Source organism: Rhodamnia argentea, chromosome 1 (genome assembly GCF_020921035.1).
Source record: "Rhodamnia argentea isolate NSW1041297 chromosome 1, ASM2092103v1, whole genome shotgun sequence".
Lineage (NCBI taxonomy): Eukaryota > Viridiplantae > Streptophyta > Magnoliopsida > Myrtales > Myrtaceae > Rhodamnia > Rhodamnia argentea.
The window spans coordinates 10,293,603-10,312,825 of record NC_063150.1 but is presented as its reverse complement, the minus strand read 5'-3'; the positions used below and the strand labels follow the sequence as shown (position 1 = coordinate 10,312,825).

Genomic DNA, 19,223 nt, shown 5'->3' with positions numbered 1-19,223 from the left:
CATCGGCTATCTGGAGGGTTGGCCTTGTGTTTGGGGGGGATGACTTGAATGGGAGCGGACACACGAACAGCTGTAAATACAAGAACTCCGATGTTGAAATTTTAGCGGAGAATTAAACTATTATCTATCTGAGGATGACATCTGTAGACAAGAGGCAGGTAGGACAAATAGGTCGGGTTTGTGCCAACCCAGATTTCAAAGAAGAATGCAGAATTGGTGGGCCGCAAAAGGAATTGCAGAGAGCTGTAGGGGACCATGGATAGGGGTCTTAATGAGATTGGCAGCCATGATGGAAAAAAAGAGGGGGAAAGGAGTAAGGCAATGAGGAACACAACAAGTTTTCAAGATACTGCAATCTGAGGCTGGTTCGGTGGACATTAGCTTTTACAGGACAGGAATTCACTTGGTGTAATAACAAAGATGCGAGGGGAAGTGTAAAGGAAAGGATTGGACAGATGCTTGTGCTGTGTGGTTTGGAATATGGACTAACATATTGACAGGCAGAATGTGACTCCATCTGCCAGATGGGTAGCGCGGATCTTGAAGCAAGAAGCTCCTTTGCTTAGTAAAGAGGAGAAGAGGACAATGTGTACAACAGTAACTTTTCATGGAGGAGGTAATGTTGCTGCAACTGGGAATGGGATTGTGGTCAAAGATGAAGCTGGGACACCAAATTGATGGGGTTGGCCAAGATACTAGGGCTGAAGCTTATGCTTTCAAGGAAGCAATTGCAGAGTATTAATGAATTGATAAAAGTACATTGGAATTATGTATTCTTGACGATGAATTCCTAAATAATTACACGCCGCCATATGTATAACTCTTAATTATAACCGTCCACTGATAATTATTATGCTAAGTACTATTGTAATCACACTTTCGAAGTTTCATTCAGTCTCTTTTCTTTTTGTCCCTGTGTCCAATACTTAGCCGAATTTAATAACTAGCTATATCTTTTTTTTTTTGTCTGTTCTATTTCTAATACTTCTCTCTAATCCCTTTGCCTATTAATTGTTATAAAAATAATATATTCGTGATCAATTGGCATCGTGCATCACCAACTGTATTTCATGATCATCGATGATCATTGTTGATGGTCCACGATAGTTCTCCCATTGTTGATAACGACATTAAACAGTTATCAATGAATATCACATAAACTTAGTGATAACCATATCGATACAATCATCGAGCTCTCCGTGCCGATTTACGAAGGGTCGGTTATTTCTTCTTGTAAACGTAAGTCAGAGACTGATTTCAAGAAACGCAGATGTACGATGTATTTTTTTTTTTTTTTGGTCATGAGTTATGGAATTTGATTCTATGGCCAGAAAAATGAAATGAAAAAAATAAAAAAGGAGGACAACCTTAGCGACTTTGCAGTTCTTTCAATGTCGCCCGACACTGCACACGGTAGCGTTTTCCCTACGCGAGTCTCAGAATATAAAATTTTTTTTTATAAAAAAAATGAAATACGCGACCGATTGACTTCCCCCCGGTCAACGATTCACTTTCCGCGTCTATTTAAAGGGGCAAATATTCACGCCTTCTCTTGCCGTGGTCTCTACTGCACTCGATCGAATCTGGGCCGTACAATTTCCGCGTCACTTCGTGGAAAAGTCGCTCACTCTCGCCGAGGGCAGATTTCGCTGCTGAAAAACAAGGAGCGACAAAGTGACAGAGCACAGAATCCACCCAACACGCAGAGAGAGAGAGAGAGAGAGAGAGGAAGGAGAAGGAGAAGGAGAAGGAGAAGGAGAAGGAGGATAGAGAAGAGAGAGAGAGAAGATGTCTGGCATTGCTCGAGGCCGTCTCACCGAGGAGCGGAAGGCGTGGCGCAAGAACCATCCCCATGTCCGTACGCTTTCTTTTTTTTATCATTCCGATTCTTCGATTCTTCCGTCTTGTCCTTTTGCTGTTTTCGTTCGGTGATTTTCGTTTTCGTCTGTGGGTTTACCGATGGGTTTTTGGGGGTTGTTGTGTTCTAGGGTTTCGTCGCCAAGCCGGAGACTTTGCCCGATGGTACAGTCAATTTGATGGTGTGGCATTGCACAATCCCTGGGAAAGCCGGGGTAAGTGTCGCTTCTCGCCTTTAATTTTCAAATTGAAGTGAAAGGAGGTGCGAATTCGTGTCAATTTCGTTCCTTTGGTTGTTTTGGTGGATGGGTGGGATGCTCGTGAGAGGTTGCTCTGATGTGAATTTGATTGGAGTGAGTAGTTGTTACATGATCTCTCTTTCGCAGGCCCCTGTTTGTCGTGTTTGGTTGATACTCTTTGATGTGATATCCCGTATTTGTATGAGAGTGAGGGGTGTTTCTCCATGGAATTGGCGTCTGGAGGCGTATGCCTATGATTGCACTTTCTTGTAGTAATTTTGAGTGGACCTGCAGCCTTAGGATGCAATTGGTGCAGCGCTGCTGTGTGATAGGATGAATTTGCATGACTGATTTGTTTGGGTAAGGCACTGCCGTTCATTAGAGAGTAGCACCTGTGCAGTGATGAGAGGAAAATGACATGTTTTGAGGAGGTTCATAGAAAGGGGGGAAAGGAGAAGTTTTTCTGTTGCCATCTTGATGCAGAATTCAGAGTGAGCACAACTGGTAGTTGGTCGATCCGCCTTAAATATTCTGGCGATTTCTTTTTTCTTAGTGTGAATATTGCCAAGTTTGGATTTTTGACTGCACATAGTGCTCATTTTCCCCAATCACCTGCTTAAGTCGGCAATTTTTCCTATGAATCTATGACGGTTTTGCTAGGAGGAGACATTTAGCTTGTAACTAAAGCTTTAAACATAAAAAATGACCTTGTACCACAAGTTGATGATTGCAGCGGTAAAGCAACTGAACATTTAGTTCCGTTGACATAATCATTAAAGTGCCCTCACTATAAACAATTGCCTACATTCCTAGATATGTCTATCTGTCACATCTGCATTCCTTTTGATATTTCTAGTTCTCCAGTTACGAAATATAAAGGTCCTCTTATTTGCATTTCCTTAAAAATAATGTCTTCAATATGGTTTATCTGTTCATCTTGTTCGTGAAAGATGTGGTCGTGGCCATCCATATTGTAATTGGGAAAAGGTTGAGCGTATTTTGAATTGCATCTTTTCCTAACACATCTAGATTGCTACTTATCTGTAAAGTTAATGCACTCTCATAGGCAGAAAACACAATTAAACGATAAAAAAATTCAACTATGAGTGACACGACTCAGAGTATTGGATTGAAGAGTATACTCATTCTTATGTATTTAGTGTACACAAAGAGAACTATGCTCTTTGATAGAATTGGGTGTCTAGGGGCATCCATTTGATCAGTGACCCCCGTCTACCACAATCTTTTCAGGCTATACAAGGAACCCCCTTTGCGTAAGGTATCAAATCGAGGTGTCAATTTAATAGTTAAATTTCCTGCTCTCTGTTGTAGCTTATTTGCTAATACAGGTCATATGCTCGTTGACATTGTTTTACCATCCTTTGTGCATATGCAGCTATTATTATGTCGATAATAACTGTTATCTTTATTCATTGTGGTCTATAGTAGACGACGTTCTGTAAAATAACGTGACGGATAGTTAAAAAATTTTCGGGAACTTTTATCTTTTAGCCGATTTGAAGAATTTCTATATGTTGTTTTGCAGACTGATTGGGAGGGTGGTTTCTACCCGCTTACACTTCACTTCAGTGAAGACTACCCAAGCAAACCTCCAAAATGTAAATTTCCTCAAGGGTTCTTCCACCCGAATGTGTACCCTTCTGGAACTGTCTGCTTATCAATCCTCAATGAAGACAGCGTAAGTAATTTTGCTTCTGCTGATTAAAACATAGTTTATGTAAATGTCCATGTACTATGTCACGTCTTTCCATTTAGTACATATAATAATTCACTTATGTGCAGGGTTGGAGACCAGCCATCACGGTGAAACAGATTCTTGTCGGAATTCAGGACTTACTGGACCAGCCAAATCCCGCGGATCCTGCACAGACAGAAGGGTATCATCTCTTCATCCAGGTATTCTCCTTCTATTATTCTTTTTATTGCAATCGACGTCTAAATAACTGCCAGATCCTTGAAGAGCCTCAATAGTTAGTCACGTCATGTCACCCTTCTATGCCCTCAAAAACCTTTGTCAGAACCACCTCAGAAACTGCATATTATAAGTTGATTTATTGATGCGGATCCCTTCTGACTGATGATGCATAGTGCGAGAAAATGATGCTTCTAGGATATCTGTTACTTTTTAATGCTGTATTTACTTATTCCTCCGAGGAAAAAGTGTTCTTCAGCAGTTGATTTATATTTATGCCTGTGTAGCTTTAGTCAACACAATATTTGATCTCTTGCAGGATGACAATTGGACCCTACAATAAGTCTATTGGAATTAAAAAAATGAATGAATTTTTTTGTTATCTCTTCATTATTTAAGGATTTATATTTATGCCTGTGTAGCTTTAGTCAACACAATATTTGATCTCTTGCAGGATGCCACTGAGTACAAGAAGAGAGTTCGACAGCAGGCCAAGCAATATCCTTCGCTTATCTGACATTGGCCTGCTTTCTGGTGATTGATGGTTCTTGATCTCTGTCAAATTTCTCGCCCATGTTTGTCTGCTTTTCACTCCAGACTGATTGTACTTGGTAATTGTTGGTTACCGTTATATCTAGACTGTACTTCTGAACCATTCTATCATCTTTTTACATAGAACTGCGGCTTCAACTGTTACAGATGACAGCTATAAACCAACAAACTGTTCTTCATTCTGTTCGCATCCGTAAAAGGTGGCTTAATTGTTGTTGTGATTAATGCTGGAAGATCTTCCTTGTCTAGCTTAGCGGATCTCATTGTGGATGAGTGTTGATGACTTTCAAGGAGAAATTTATCTTATGATAGATGCAAGAACCGCTTGTGACGAAAATGTTATCGGCTTGGCTAGACAAATATGCCTTTTTTCCCATATGGTTGACTTATTTATATTTTGCATGGCTTTGCACATTGTGGGAGAAAGATAGCAAAGTTGCATACTTCTGCTGAGGAGTTATCAGCAAACTTGGAGAGAGGTTCCACTGAGCTGCTGTCTCAAAGACTTAGGTACTTAATCCTCATTTCTGCTGAAGAAGATTAGCAAGCAGGATTTAACTCACCTTGGCACTCGAAGTGAAGAGTGTTGCCAGGGTTTTCTTTTCTTTCCTTTTTCTTTTTTTTCCCTTTTCGATTTTCTTTTAATCAATTTTAACGATACAATTCTGTGTTGCCCATCATAGACATCCAGCTCCTTTTAATAGTTGGGATTTCCTTTATTTAAAGAGTATACTGACCCCCTCTAAATGGACGTTCTTGTAGATCCGATGACTACCATTGATTCGACTCTCTAGCCATATAGAAACTATATTTTCTCGAATCAAAGAGTACAGAATCTCCAATCGTGACAGATCTCCGAAGCTGTTATTATATCTCGTCCAGAAAAAGCCCTTTTGATGTTAACCCTTTTCGAAATTACTTTCGTACTATCAGTAGTCTTTCTTCTTAAGAGTGTAAGAATGACTAGCGTCACTCTCTCTACTTCGGTCTTTAGATCTCTGGACACGGTCCATTTGCAGTTTGAATGACATGAGGGAAATCACAAATTGCATAGACAAAATGTGAATACGGCACGACAAGACAGATGCATTTGAATGAGACACGTTTTTAAGGAAGGCATCGGGCACCTTCTTCAGAGCAGGGGCAATGTGCTGTTTTGGAAACATATCTGGACTGATTTGGTACCGTTGCAAGACATTGTCCATGCTCATTTTTCCTTTGGAAGAAGGGAAAACACGGCGAGTTACTTTTTAAATGCATATCACACTTGGGTTCTTCCAACCTTTGTTGTTATCCTTGAAGAGGTTATCATCACCATCAATTTAGTGCCCCACTTCTATAGTGGGAAACACAGTCGACACTTATTGTCGGATTGACACAAGGGGATGGATAATTTCCCCCAAATCTGCATATGGAATTGCATGCTGAGATAGCACAGACAAGTCATCTACGGTTGTAATATGGTCATGGGTCTAGAAAATGGAGACAACACCGAAGTCAAAACATCTCGTATGGAAATGCCTCGAAGAGGGTAGTGCTGCAAAATCGATGCTCGGTAATGGAGGACTCGATGTCGACAACGTTTGCAATATGGGTCGGCAAGGACAGTAACCTATTGAGCATTTTACTAATGGGCTGTACGAAAAGCAAGAAGCTTCTGGGATGAAATCAGCAATCCCCCTTCCCTTATTCAAGAATCATTCAGCAAGCATCAACACGAGTGGATGATCGAGGAGAATGCTCCCTCAAACGTCTGGTGTCATACGTACCTTAAATCGCAACGTAGAGAAACCTAAAGATTGGAATGGATACGTTGAATCTTGTCTGATGTTGGCATGACATTTCTCTTTTGCCAATCCTCTAATTTGGAGCATTTTGATGGAGGTCAGGACATCGGCAGAGAGTTTCAAGCTGTACACATATACAGGCACGTGATCGGCGAAGCTAACTCATGCGCGGATTGGGGGGCCGGCAAAGATGGCAAAGAAACAGCAAGCACCACCCATTTCTGTCTGTGATGATATTCCTCAGCAGATGAAGATGTCTTCCCGATCATGATTTTATGTAATTATGAACCTCCTTAGCGTTAGCTCCAGCAACAGTGTAAAGGTGATGTGTCGGGTTGCATCCTGCTGCCGCATTCCCTTGTTTTTACCTTGTGATTAAGATGCCGGAGCAGTTTCAAGGCCACTATAATTCATCTACTTTGGAGACCCACGACCGTCTATATTTCTCATATTTTTGTCGGTTATTTATCACGCTTTCTAGTGAAACTGGTTTTGTCTAGGTCATGCTTGGCATGTTTTTCCATACTCGCCTATCGGAGCGACTGATCTGATGAATAAAAAGAAATTATAAGATTTAGTTAATTCTTAACTTATTCGAGCCTTCGATTTGAAAACAATTTTTTTGTTGTTGTTGTTTTGATTTTATCCCTTAAGTATTACCTTCGGGAGACAAGTAACCTATGAAAAAAAAGTTTTTGTTTGTGTTACTCCGTACTCAAAATTCAACTTTCCGGCATGATCGTTTACATTTCAGCAAAAGTAATAGGTCCTGCCAAAATCTAAAATTTTATTTTAAATTTTTTTAATTTTTATGAATGATTATATCCGAATTTATTTATCCATATTCATTATACTATAATAGTTTTCGAGGTAAAAGCCACAAAAAATCCTAAACTATGCATATTATGATACATTTACTCCAAACTTTTTCTTATGACACAAAAAACCCTAAACTTATATCCATACTAAACATTTATCCCAAACTTGTACCAGTATAATACATTTATTCAAATTTTTTTCTTGTGGCACCAAAAATTCTAAATTTTTATCCATTGACACATTTACCTCTAAATTTAGGATAACTTTATCACACGTCTAAAATTTTAGAATTTTTTGTGTCACATAAAAATAATTTACGAAAAATGTGTTATAGCAGATATAATTTAGATTTTTTATGTCATCAAAAAAAAGTTTGGAGTAAATATGTAATACTACGCGTAGTTTGGAGGTATTTTCCCTAATTCTCGAGAAATGTAAGTGGAATTTTAAATTAACTAAAAAAATAAACAACTAAAAGCAAAAAGTTGTAGTGTCGACTGTCGACCTGAATACCAGACGTCTGCTAAAGCAAAGGCCTCCTCCTCCTCCTCCACCGTCCCCCGCTTGTTGTCTCCGATGGACGACATGGCGGCCTACTATCCTCCGCCGCCGGGAACCCTCCCAACCTACGCTTACTACCAAGCGCCTCCTCCCCCGCAACCTCCCGCGGCGGTGGCGCCGCCCCCTCAGCCCTACCTCCCGCACCTTCATCAGGCTCCTTTTCCCTCCTACGGAGCCCCCCTCGCCTCTTATGGTTCGTACGACGAGGTCCGAACGTTGTTCGTCGCCGGCCTGCCCGAGGATGTGAAGGCCCGCGAGATCTATAACCTGTTCCGCGAGTTCCCCGGCTACGAGTCCTCGCATTTGAGAAGCCCTAGCAAGAATTCTCAGGTGCGGTAGCTTCTGTCTTGCTTCTTCTGCGAGGTTGTGGCTTAAATTGCTGGTGTGCTGTTATTGGTAATTGTGTTCGATTGCTTCTTCGAGTGTGAGTTGAATTGAACGGACGGTTAGTAACTTTATTCTCGCCGTAGCAGATTGGATGATTGGATTAATGCGCATTCTATATTTTCTGTTTTGAATGTTGTAATTGAGTGCGTACACGGGAGCGACTCAAAGCAAGGACTATGAGATGTTTGTATTGTAATTATCCCACTGTTTCTGCTGTGAATGCCTGAAAGGTTGGAACTTTAATTAGCGGTATCTGTCTGTACTCATTCTGAGCTTATCCTATATGTTGCCATGGAGCTTATTCGATAAAATTTGAATTTTTTTCGATTTATTGATCCTGAATCCAATTGATGACTTAAGTAGCCATACGATCAAAGTAGTTGTTGCATGGCATGGGCTGTATGTGGATGGAAGGGGACTTGATGGGATTTTTTTGGACTGGGTAATCAAGTGCTTTTGTCTGTTCCCCCTTCTCCTTCAGCTCAGGATGGGAGTAGACTCTACTGATGGGGATGGGTGTGTTTTATGGGATGTCGAGTTTTCATCGGGCAGTTGCTAAGGGGATTATGTCTAAACCGTCAGTTTTGTAAAGTAGATTTTGTTTCCTCTATCTAATCACGTGGGGTTGGGAGATGTAAGTTTAAGAATTTAAATCAAGCTTAATGATTACGGCAATGCAGTGGAAAGAAGCGGCCTTCGGGAAAAAAATGTTTTTCTGAAGCTTCAACTTCTGTTGAGGTGGTTGTAGACCATGCTTGCTGTCTTCCTAGGAACCAAGTCCTTACGGTTAAAGGTAATCTGGTGGATGAATACTTACTGGACACTACGAAAAACAGTTTGTCAAGTTTTTCCTGTGATTATTAGATTTCAAACTTCCCTTGGAAACGGATTGCATGGCTGCAGTCAACAGATTCCTTCTTATTTGCTTAACATAATGATGAAAGGCAACTCAAGGCCATAACATTTACTTCTGTTATACTGTCAAGAATAAAAACATTGACTCTGATGCTTGAGGTCTACACAACTTTTATCACCTTCCTCTGAGAGTATTGTGTGGGTTATACATAAACAGTGAAAAATCTACTTAAATGTTGGAACTGGTTCGGGCTGGCTCTAAAATCTTATTATGCTCAAGCATCGGTTTGGCTCTACTCCCTGGAAATGAGTTGAATAAAGACTTGTGGAAGATGAACTTTTAGTGATAAGATTGTAGATTTGAATTCCAGGCTCCATAATCAGGATTAGCGTAGCAAGCTCCACTCCAGCAGTGACCCACATTGAATGAAAGTTGTGAGTTAGAAAAATCCTCTTAGCAGACAGGCAACTCCTCACTGTCCCAACTCATACCAAAAGATTGTACAGAAAGATGACCTAGATCACATCAAGGAACATGTTCTACAGTTCTACAAATTGCAATTAACAGCTTTCGCCACACATAAGGGGAGCAGGCTTCTCAATCTCCCATATCGAGTCCCTAGTAGTGTGTAAATGATAGAGTCCCCATCTCTCCTAAAATTCCCCCGTTTTCGGAAGGAGAAAACCGTAGAAGCTTGCTGTCCAGGCCACAACACAAAGGTCTTCCGCTAAACCAGACAAATTACTCCCTCATCTCGTAGCCCCTCCTCATCCGAGTAAGCAAGTAGTCCCATATGAAATTCATAAGACATGCTCCTGTCTGTTTTATCAACAGCTCCTAAGGTATTCTCAATAGAAGCATGAGTCGAGCGTCACCCACCTGAGCCTATTTAATAATTAATAGCAGATGTTACAAGAATACATAGCTGAGTTTTAGCGTTTGTTGAGGAGCTTTCTTTTGAGCGACGGAAAGCATATTTCAGAACTATTTGAAGGGCTCATTCCCGCTCTGCCCCCATCTAAGGCATAGGCAGGCTAACTTTTACCTGAGAATGCATAATTGGATGGCTGATTACATATCAATCCATCAGCTGAGTAGGGATTTTTGGTCATCTGACTCGACCAGTTTATACTGAATCGGCTCTTTCAGTAAAGTAATACTATTTCATTCCCCTCAACTGTATTTGATCCCTCTTATTTACTATATAGGCCTTAGGATTTGGTCCATCTTGGTCAATGGCTCTCTTTGGTTGGCTGTGATGTAACAATTTTGTCATTTCTTATTTAGTTGGTCATATGCTAGTCTCCTCCATTTTCTCCTTGAATGTTGTTATGGTTTTATTTCGGCATTGCAATATCTTATTAAGAAAGAATAGCAGTTGTTCATAAACAATGAGACTGCATAATAGCAAGTTGACGAGCTTCTCTTTGATGGAAGGATAACCAATTTGAGATCTTGGTTCTTCATGGCTATATCTGCATAATTGGGTGTGTGGTTATAGGCATCTGCTTGCACGTTGAGTATATGCATGAGCACATGTGGTTGTGTTTTTGTCTACTTATTGAAATAAAAACAGTGAATCTTATGTGAAGTGCTCTATCCTGATATGGTATCCTCGTAATGCCAGCCATTTGCTTTTGCTGTATTCTCAGATCAGCAATCTGCAGTTGCAGCAATGCATGCACTGAATGTAAGAATTCTTGCCTTCCCTGTTGTGTTTCGTCTTCTACTTTATGTTTGGTTTTTTCCAACAAATTACTGGATACTTACTCTTTATTACAAGTTAAGTACTGTGTATGTAGTGAAAATTTATGTCGCTGTAATGACTCACTATCTGAGAACTGACGTGGTATTTAATGCCATTTATGGCACATAATTTGAATTTTTCATATGCTACCTATTCAAAGTGGAATTTCAAAAAATTCGGTCTTTAACATTAAAAACGAAGTGGACATTTTTTTGGTATGACATTTTAATGTTTGCTTGAACGTAGCCTCCAATTCCTCAGTGGAATAAAAGCACATTTCTTAGTGTCTTGGTAAACAAGGTCCATCCATTCAGTGCAAAATAGTTTTATGCTTTTACACAGTTTGTAGCCCTCAGTGTTGTGGCCTAACTGATTGGAAGGACTTTTCAGGAAGCTTGTCTAGCGTATTGACCATTTTTTGTCAAGCATGCCTTTTTGTGAAGAACTGTCTTGGATAATTGTGTTTGATTATAATGTGTCATTCTGAATAATCAGAGAATTTTCGATGTCTATTGATATCATCTCAAGAGCCATCCTGACAATGCGTTTTCCTTTAAATGGATCTACGATTGCCCAAAGTAGCTGATGTTGAGTGGCCTCCTTGGCATACCTTACCGTAGTTAATATTGATTTTTTTGACTTGCAATAGCCGCCAATTTCCTTTTACTATAAATTGGAGCTTTTGAGCTAATTTATGATGTTTGGTCCTTAAACCTTTCATCGTGATGCTATGTGTGCACACAAATTCTTTCAAAGGAAAGAACACAATTGATGTAAATGAAGTAGATAGCATTGCTTTTTCTTTACTATTTAATCTGCTATTTCTTAAAAGAAAAAAATCTGCAATTGCTTATGAACTTTTAATCTTTTAAATGTTTTTATTTAGAATTGCAGGGCGTTTGCACAAGCATCATTTTGATAATATTCATGAATGAAAACTAGTCTTCTGCGTTATGAATTAATCTTGGAACTTATGATGTAATTCTATCATATTCTAGTTTATGTTGTTATGATAAAGTTGGTGATCCTTACCTTGTTTTATCCTGTCAGGTTTAAGACATGATTAAAGGAATATAAGAAATTCTAATTTTGCTTGAAATGGGAAGATGTGTTCAAAGAGAAATATATATCTGAGAATTGGATTATGGCAAACAGACATATGGAACATTCCTATGGTGATTGTCTATTGAGTGGGAATGCTGGGCTGCTGCAATTTTGGAAGTTATGCCTTGGTCCTCTGATTGCTTTTATCAACCTTATATGCAGGGAATGGTGTTTGATCTTGAGAACGGATCAACACTATACATTGATCTTGCAAAATCTAACTCCAGGTCTAAACGATCAAGAGGTACTATAGTGATTGGTTTTAACTTGTGTAAACTTTACTGTCATGGTCAGTATGCTTGATTTAATAATTTGGTATGGCCTGTTGATTTTGAAAATCAGATGAAGACAGACATGGCTCAGATAAGAGAGCTAAATTATCGTCCCCATTTTCCTTCGGTGCTTTGGATTCTGGTAAGAAGACTATGAATTCACTTGTTAATGGAGGCAGATGCCTGCAGTTACACTTTTAAATCGTTTATTCTGAATGTTATCATCACTGATTTGCTTAATCTAATGTTATGTTATTTTGATACAATTTATCGTGGTCACTTCAAAGGCACATGTTCCTGAAAAAGCTCACATTGCACATGTTTTGCACTCTTGGACACTAGCAGGTGTTGGCAGCACTCACATGCCTGGAATGGGTAATTCTGCTTACAGCACGATTGGTTATCCATCTACACCAAGGTCATTGGCACTACTTAAGCACATTCTTATTACTTGAGCAGCAGTCACTAGATGGGATTATTGCCTCTAGTGGATAGGTTGAGGGCTTCGTAGAAGCCATTACTGCATGCCCTGTTCCCTGCAAGTTGGAGCACAATCTTTTCCCTTCTCTTTTTCTTATGCATGTTTGTTTCCTTGTCATCTTGTTGTGTAAATTTTTTATTTGTAAATGTTCAGTTATGGAAGTTCTGATGGCAGAAGTATGAAGGGGACAACAGCTGCAAAAACGGTAAGGTTACTCTGAGACATGCTTTAACATTTGAGTCAGAATTCATGTTCTTTCCCAAAGTAACGTGGTTTTCCAGACACTTCTATTAGCCTAAACTTGTATTCAGGGGCTTCTTGAGCCCCCATTATTTGTTATTACTTTATAGAAATCTACTCTCTCTGTGTATGTGTCTGGTAACACATGTGCGTGCATGTATGACTTAATTCTTTGAAGTCCTTGTGATAGATAATAACAGTCATCTTGAAGAAAAAATTCCTATATAGTTAGGATGAAGTTGACATTTCACCAAAAAATCTTGTGTTTGACAAAAACACAGTAATGTTCAAAGTATTGCTGGAATTGTGACTCATGTTGTCCAGTTCTTTGCTTGCATGCAAGTAGATCAAGCAGTCATACACTTGCACTTCACTAAACAAATAGAGACTAAGCAGTCACAAACTTATTAATTTCAAGTATGGTTAAGGATTACTTAAGCAAGGTGATATATGTTGAATGTTCTACTCAACTTGTATATTGTATGGAACTCATCTACCTTGTGAGATTTACCTAAGTGGGTTTATTATCGCATCGCAATTTCCCCTTTGCACATAAACCATTTAGGAGATCACTATCTTGACAAACTTCCATTACAGTTATGTTGCGCATTCTAGTCTGGGTAACCTGCCTTATTATTGACTTACAGCCTTTTGTTGATCATTCTAGTCAGCGCTTGATTTGTCTCTCCTTTTCTTTGGTTTTTTGATATATTCTCTCTTTTTGTATATGGACAGAGTAATTCTTCTGCCCCCCCATGTCCAACACTTTTCGTGGCTAATCTGGGGCCTAGATGTACAGAGCAGGAGCTTATTCAAGTCTTTTCACAGTTGAGAGATATTTATTATGATCTACATATGCAATATGTTGGTTTTTCTGAAGAAAGTTGTAATTCCCTTTTCGTATTCCTGTTTCTATTAGGTGCTCTGGGTTTTTGAAATTGAAGATGCAGAGTACTTACGGTGCTCCAGTTGCATTTGTGGACTTTCAGGTACTACGTAACTTTATTGCTACCAATGTGTTTTTCCTTTAAACAAACTTTTGGTAGTACCTCTTTATACAAGGAAAAGATGCATTGTTTTCAAGTTGTTGCCCCTCGGTACCTGCATGCTGTTTTTAACGCATGGGTGACTTTAGAGCCAAAGTGTTTTTGTATGACAAATCAGCAACTTTTTCAGTATGAAACCACCAAAGTATATCTTATGAATGGGTTTGCCACAGCCTCTATCGATTGTGCTCACGCGGAGTTTGTTTGTGCAGGACACTGCTTGTTCAACTGGAGCCCTAAATCAACTTCAGGGCACGCTTCTCCACTCTTCACCAGCTGGAGACGGCATTCGGTTGGAGTATCCTTCTAAAAGCTGCTTCCATCCTACTCTTGCTTCACCTTTTATTTCTTCTTTTTACCCTTAGGTTGGTAAGCCTCCTTTTTTTTCAGTAACCTGGGGTCTACTGGGTGAAATGTTTCCTTAATAGGAAATTCAGGTACGCGAAATCACGGATGGGAATGCGCAGGAAGGGGAAGTAACAAAAGGCCCTGATGTCTTGGACCTTCCATGTTGACGGATGCACATCGATAAAATTCACTATCGTCCTCCTGATAGTTTCTTCGCCGTGCTCTTCGGTTATGTTGTATTATGCTAGTAATTTTTTTAGCTTTCAACTGGCCTTTAGTGCAACACAGCGCTCCCATGTCGGAAATGGCTAATCTAGGAATTCTGAGCTTAGGCTTCTTTTTCTTATGTATTAAATTTATACAGGATATCAATTGCTTGGAGATCAGGGATATATTGAGCTCCTGTTTTGATCTTCTCTCCTCTTTACCGGGGAGCAATAATTAGATGCAAATCTTCGTGTAGTGAGAAGCTAGCCTTTGGATGGTCCTTAATTAGTTATTTGCAGCAAAAGTGCCTCTCCGTGTGGTTGCGTCTGTGGAGGCATTACCTTCTTCCGTTGATTATTTAGGTTTCGTGCAACACGAGATCTGTCGTAACTCGGGCATGTTTTTTCCCCCTGAGTATGCAAACTACAGACTCATGTGCTCGTATTGGTGCACATTTTGTTCTAGGAGCGACGAAGTATCATGCTATACTCGCAGAAGTTCTTTTACATTTTATGCCAAAATACGTTCGGAAGAAGTGTTTGTTTGATCATAGCTGCGAAACTTGATTAAAGTTGATATTGTTCTTTTTGCAGTGTTGGGCTTGAGCAACTACCTACAAATTAGTATTGAAGTGATCATGTCATACTTCCAAGTTAATTGTGGAACGCCATGTTTGCAGGTTACAATGGATGGTGACATACTTAAACCGATATTGAGATGAAAACTATAGCATTGCATATCTTGGCAAAATGGCGTAGTGAACTGTGGTTCAAACTGTAAAGGTTACGTAGGAATATGGTACATAAGATATCCAGTCACAATGAACTAAGAGTCAAGTTAGGGCGCGCATGACAACACTTTAGAAGTATGTTTGGAGTAGAAATTTGTTTGATTATGCAATTTTATTTTTCTACTTCTAGAGGATTTTTTTTTCTTCGAAAGTAGTTTTGGAGTCACTTGAATATGTAAAAAAAAAAAAAATACTTCTCTCCAAAAGTAGAAAAATCAATTTTTGCTCGTAAGCAGAAATAGAAAAATTGACTTCCGGCCGAAAGTTGATTTCTAGAGCAGAAGTGTTGCTATGCGTGCCCTTAATTGCTACCATCAATAATGGGAAAAACTACCAAAAAAGTCTTATACATATTGCAATTGCACCAATTCAGTTCTAAACTCTTTTTTTAGGCGATTAAGTCCTAAACCTTTTACATTTGTGCAAATTTAGTCCATTCAGCTAATTTTGGGTAGAAATCACCGACGTGGCGCTATCGTAGTTAATGTGGATAATTTTTATGATATTTTAATATTTTCGTTCAAAATAATTGTTTCTTCTTTCTTTCTTTTTTCCTTTTTGTCCTTTTCTTTCTATTTTCTTTTTTTTTCTTCCTTTCCTTCTTCCTTGGGCTCGAGGTGAGGACCAATCCGAGTCAAGCTCGATCTCGCAAGATTTGAGCGAGGCTCAACCGTGATGTCTCTAGGCAAGGTTCGACCTCACCGTCACTGGGTGAGGTCGAGCTTCACTAGGGGCCAAGCGAGCTTCACTAGAGGCTAGCGAGGTCAACCTTGCCGACCCCCGGCTTTGGCTAGTCGCCGAGGTCCAGCATTGGAGGGGGAAGAAAGGGAATAAAAAAAATAAAGAGAAAAATAAAAATTAATCGAGAAATATCAAAATAATTAAAAATAATCCAAGTCGGTGTTGGGCGCCATGCCACATCAGCAATTTTCTGTCGAAATTGTCCGGATGGATTGAATTGGCACAAATACAAAAGGTTTAGCACTCAATTAGTAAAAAAAAAAAAACTGAATTGACATAATCGCAATAGATTTATGGCTTCTTTGGTAATTCTCCCCCAACAATGAATTCACTTGGATTCCACGTGTTTAAATCTCATATTATACACTTAAGTGGCCCTAGGAACTACCTTTCCTTTCCCAAGACATTTTGAAAAATGAAATGACATATCCTTCAAGAAAGCCATTTTAAACTATGGATTTTACACTTCAAGATATATTAAGAAGGGCTCGCCCCTATTAAACATAATATGTAATCTGGTTACTTGTGTCATTTGCATACTACTTACCCCTCGATATCCTAGAGAAAACGACACCCAAGTGTCAATGAACGCAGTGAGCAATGTTCCTAGAAAGTCAAACCACACAAAAAAAAGTCCACATATCATAATCACCATTAGCAAACAAAAACTACTTTGACTTTCTCGACCAAATAATTGAGCGGCGATGCTTTTAACTTGTGATTTGTGATCGCGTCTTTTAGGGGGGGAATGCGTTCATGCATCTGCCTTTGCTTCTGCTGCTCTGATTTGAGAACTTAAGCAATTCTGTCTCCCATTTTCCACGTTCATTCATGACTTAGTTTCACGTCAAGATGTCTTTTCAAATGGTTTGGAATGCATGTGCTGCCGTATCAGAGATGCCCCCATTCCCCTGTGACTTTGGCATTGCAAAGCATTGCATGGGTTCATTTGCTCCATAGGTCTGTAGAACTGGGAACCATCCCCAGCCTTGTTTGACACCAGATGAACATGCACTACGATGATGTTTGGACTTGAGGAGTTACGAGCCACCGAGATTTACTCAGCTTTCTTGGCCTGCTTGTTTTAACTTATCCTGTAAATGGAGTGAGGGGTGCGTGTTTTTTTTAATCAAGGAGATGGATCTGTCATGCTAGCTGTCACCTTTTCAAGCACCATTGATTTATCATGGATCTTAAATTATGTATGGAAGAAGTACATGCTACATGACTTTTAAAGCATCGGATTCTGCACTCTAATATCACTCATAACGATTCGACCTTCTAATCGTATTAGCTTCACCCAACGAGCGAATCAAATGTTGAAATTTAGGCTGTCATCAACTAGGTTTCTTCACTTTTGAGAGTCGCCAGCTCGAACTCTTTCCCACTGTCTTGTCAAAATTGCATTGGCATGAGTCTTGGCATTTAAGTAGTAACCCACTTACCTTCTTCAGTTTCCAGTTCACCAGTTAAGTTCACATGTCAGAGAAATGTCCCATCGAGAACACAGAAAAAAGCGATGTACATGAGTCCAAACTTCCCTTCTACTGACTGGACTCGCCCTTTTCAAAGTCTCTGCTTAACAACCCCCAGAAACACTTCACTGTTCTATCAACTGCGAGAGAAAAATCTGAATGAATCATCTCATATCCTCAGCCATAAATGAGATTTCCTGGTTGATAGTCTAAGCTGCAGCCTATGAAAATCAGCAAACTTATTCAAAGTATCTTATTTGGCCGACTAAACTCATGTCCAACTTCCAACAACTCTATTTATTGTAGACCATATCTTTCGAAAAAAAATCCACGCCAAAGTTGACTGTGAAGTCCCAGTGGAACAAGCAAGTGACTCCCGGTCTCGTTCTTGTATGCAAAACGCACATCAAAGGCTGAAACCATTCGCAAAGTCGTCAATCCCAGAGTGGAAATTCTGTCTTAGAATCACCAACCGGAAAAATTAAACAAAACTTAGGAACATCGGGAGAGGCAATCAGACACAAGACCATTCGCAAAGACAACTAACTTCTGCAATCAAGCGAGTCGCCTCTTTCAGCTAATAATGTGTTGCCGTCGTCATCATGCGCCTTTTCTTCCTTTTTGTTTACCACCTTCCTTAAGATGCAAGCGCCTCTTTCGACGGGCAAAATATAGCAATATGAAAGGTTCCGACGCATCCAGGACAAAACGTTGCGAATCGGGTCAGTCGATGTTGGTGCTCTTCTAATGAAAAAGAAGTGATCTTCTTGGTTGAGAGCAGCAACAGAGAGTTAAAAACCCACGTAGCACACGGCTGCACAGAAGGGTTTGACTTCCTGGTTCCATGGCTTTGCGAACAAACTCAAGAGTACAAGAAATGCATAACACGCTGTTCTCTTCACGTTTCTATGGGAAACACGAGTTTCATTTGATTGTGTTAACAAAAGAGTTTAGCTTTAGGAAGAAGTCCGTGAAACAGATTAACCAGCAAAGAAACGTGGAGCGAATTGATTAGACGTAGCAATTGTTTAACTATATGTTGGAGGAACCGATTAACAATTGGTCACTGATTGCGGACAAAAGCTTTGCTGGAAACTCGAATACTCTGAAATGCATTTAAAAAAAAAAAAAAGAGATTGTCAGAGGAACCAAAACATATCGCCATGATTTGTGGAGGGAATCTTGGGATGCATGATTGAGATTACCTAAGATTATTTTAAGAAAAAGAAGAAGCAGGTTGTCTGTCTTCATCTAATTCAATAGTTATCTTAAGTGTGGCTACAATCCTACTTAGGTTGTCTAATTGATGTTCTATTCTTTTTTCTTCTTCTTTTTTCCATCTTTATTCCTTTTCTTGGATTTATTGATATTCTTTTTTTTTATCGAAAATTTATTGACGTTCTTGAAGTTGCATGGAATGCTGACTTATCTCACTTGCCGCTAAAAGTTCACTTCAAGCTGTCAAAAAAAAGCTCCAACTGCCCACCAGGCGAGCCTGTCACCATAGTCTCACTAAGTAGCGAGTGGGAAAATCCAAAAAATTTGTAAAACACCTAAACCGAGCCCTATTTTCCACGGACTAATAATCAAGACCTATAATCGGTGATAGACTAGGGAATCGAACCTGTGACATTCGACTTGTGAATCAAGTCTTAAATCATTCAACCAATAATCTCATTGGCAGTTTCGTTTTAATTATTTTCAGTCAAATTTGAAGTGGGAGATTTCTATAACCATACAGACACTTGAGTAACTTCACCGTTCACATTGCACAGAATTCT

The 19,223-nt window shown here is 39.5% G+C and overlaps 2 protein-coding genes across 3 annotated transcripts; both read left to right on the top strand.

Annotated features, from left to right (window-relative positions):
- The first annotated feature begins 1,542 nt into the window (after positions 1 to 1,542).
- LOC115740258 (SUMO-conjugating enzyme SCE1) lies at positions 1,543 to 4,806 on the top strand. The gene is made up of 6 exons (XM_030673743.2): positions 1,543 to 1,713; positions 1,746 to 1,854; positions 1,989 to 2,072; positions 3,643 to 3,795; positions 3,900 to 4,013; positions 4,484 to 4,806. The coding sequence occupies exons 2-6, from the start codon at positions 1,789 to 1,791 to the stop codon at positions 4,544 to 4,546; spliced, it is 480 nt and encodes a 159-aa protein (XP_030529603.1). The 5' UTR covers positions 1,543 to 1,713; positions 1,746 to 1,788; the 3' UTR covers positions 4,547 to 4,806.
- A 2,856-nt stretch (positions 4,807 to 7,662) lies between these two features.
- LOC115740269 (RNA-binding protein L) lies at positions 7,663 to 14,643 on the top strand. Of its 2 annotated transcripts, none has more exons than XM_048272303.1 (10): positions 7,663 to 8,078; positions 10,619 to 10,681; positions 12,005 to 12,086; positions 12,185 to 12,256; positions 12,460 to 12,532; positions 12,749 to 12,800; positions 13,571 to 13,662; positions 13,755 to 13,824; positions 14,094 to 14,179; positions 14,319 to 14,643. In XM_048272303.1, exons 1-10 carry the CDS (start codon positions 7,764 to 7,766, stop codon positions 14,359 to 14,361), a joined length of 948 nt encoding a protein of 315 aa, XP_048128260.1. In that variant the 5' UTR covers positions 7,663 to 7,763; the 3' UTR covers positions 14,362 to 14,643. The 2 variants fall into 2 exon arrangements, with proteins under 2 accessions (XP_048128260.1, XP_048128257.1); XM_048272300.1 differs by having other exon boundaries at positions 12,457 to 12,532.
- Positions 14,644 to 19,223: the final 4,580 nt, after the last annotated feature.

Bases quoted from the DNA above. Each gene is read 5' to 3' on its own strand.
- LOC115740258 (XM_030673743.2), top strand. From the start codon at position 1,789: ATGTCTGGCATTGCTCGAGGCCGTCTCACCGAGGAGCGGAAGGCGTGG. The intron at 1,855-1,988 runs GTCCGTACGCTT...GTTGTGTTCTAG, and splicing joins GGCGCAAGAACCATCCCCAT to GGTTTCGTCGCCAAGCCGGA. The intron at 3,796-3,899 runs GTAAGTAATTTT...ACTTATGTGCAG, and splicing joins CAATCCTCAATGAAGACAGC to GGTTGGAGACCAGCCATCAC.
- LOC115740269 (XM_048272300.1), top strand. From the start codon at position 7,764: ATGGACGACATGGCGGCCTACTATCCTCCGCCGCCGGGAACCCTCCCA. The intron at 13,825-14,093 runs GTACTACGTAAC...TTGTTTGTGCAG, and splicing joins TTGCATTTGTGGACTTTCAG to GACACTGCTTGTTCAACTGG. The intron at 14,180-14,318 runs GTATCCTTCTAA...TAGGAAATTCAG, and splicing joins GGAGACGGCATTCGGTTGGA to GTACGCGAAATCACGGATGG.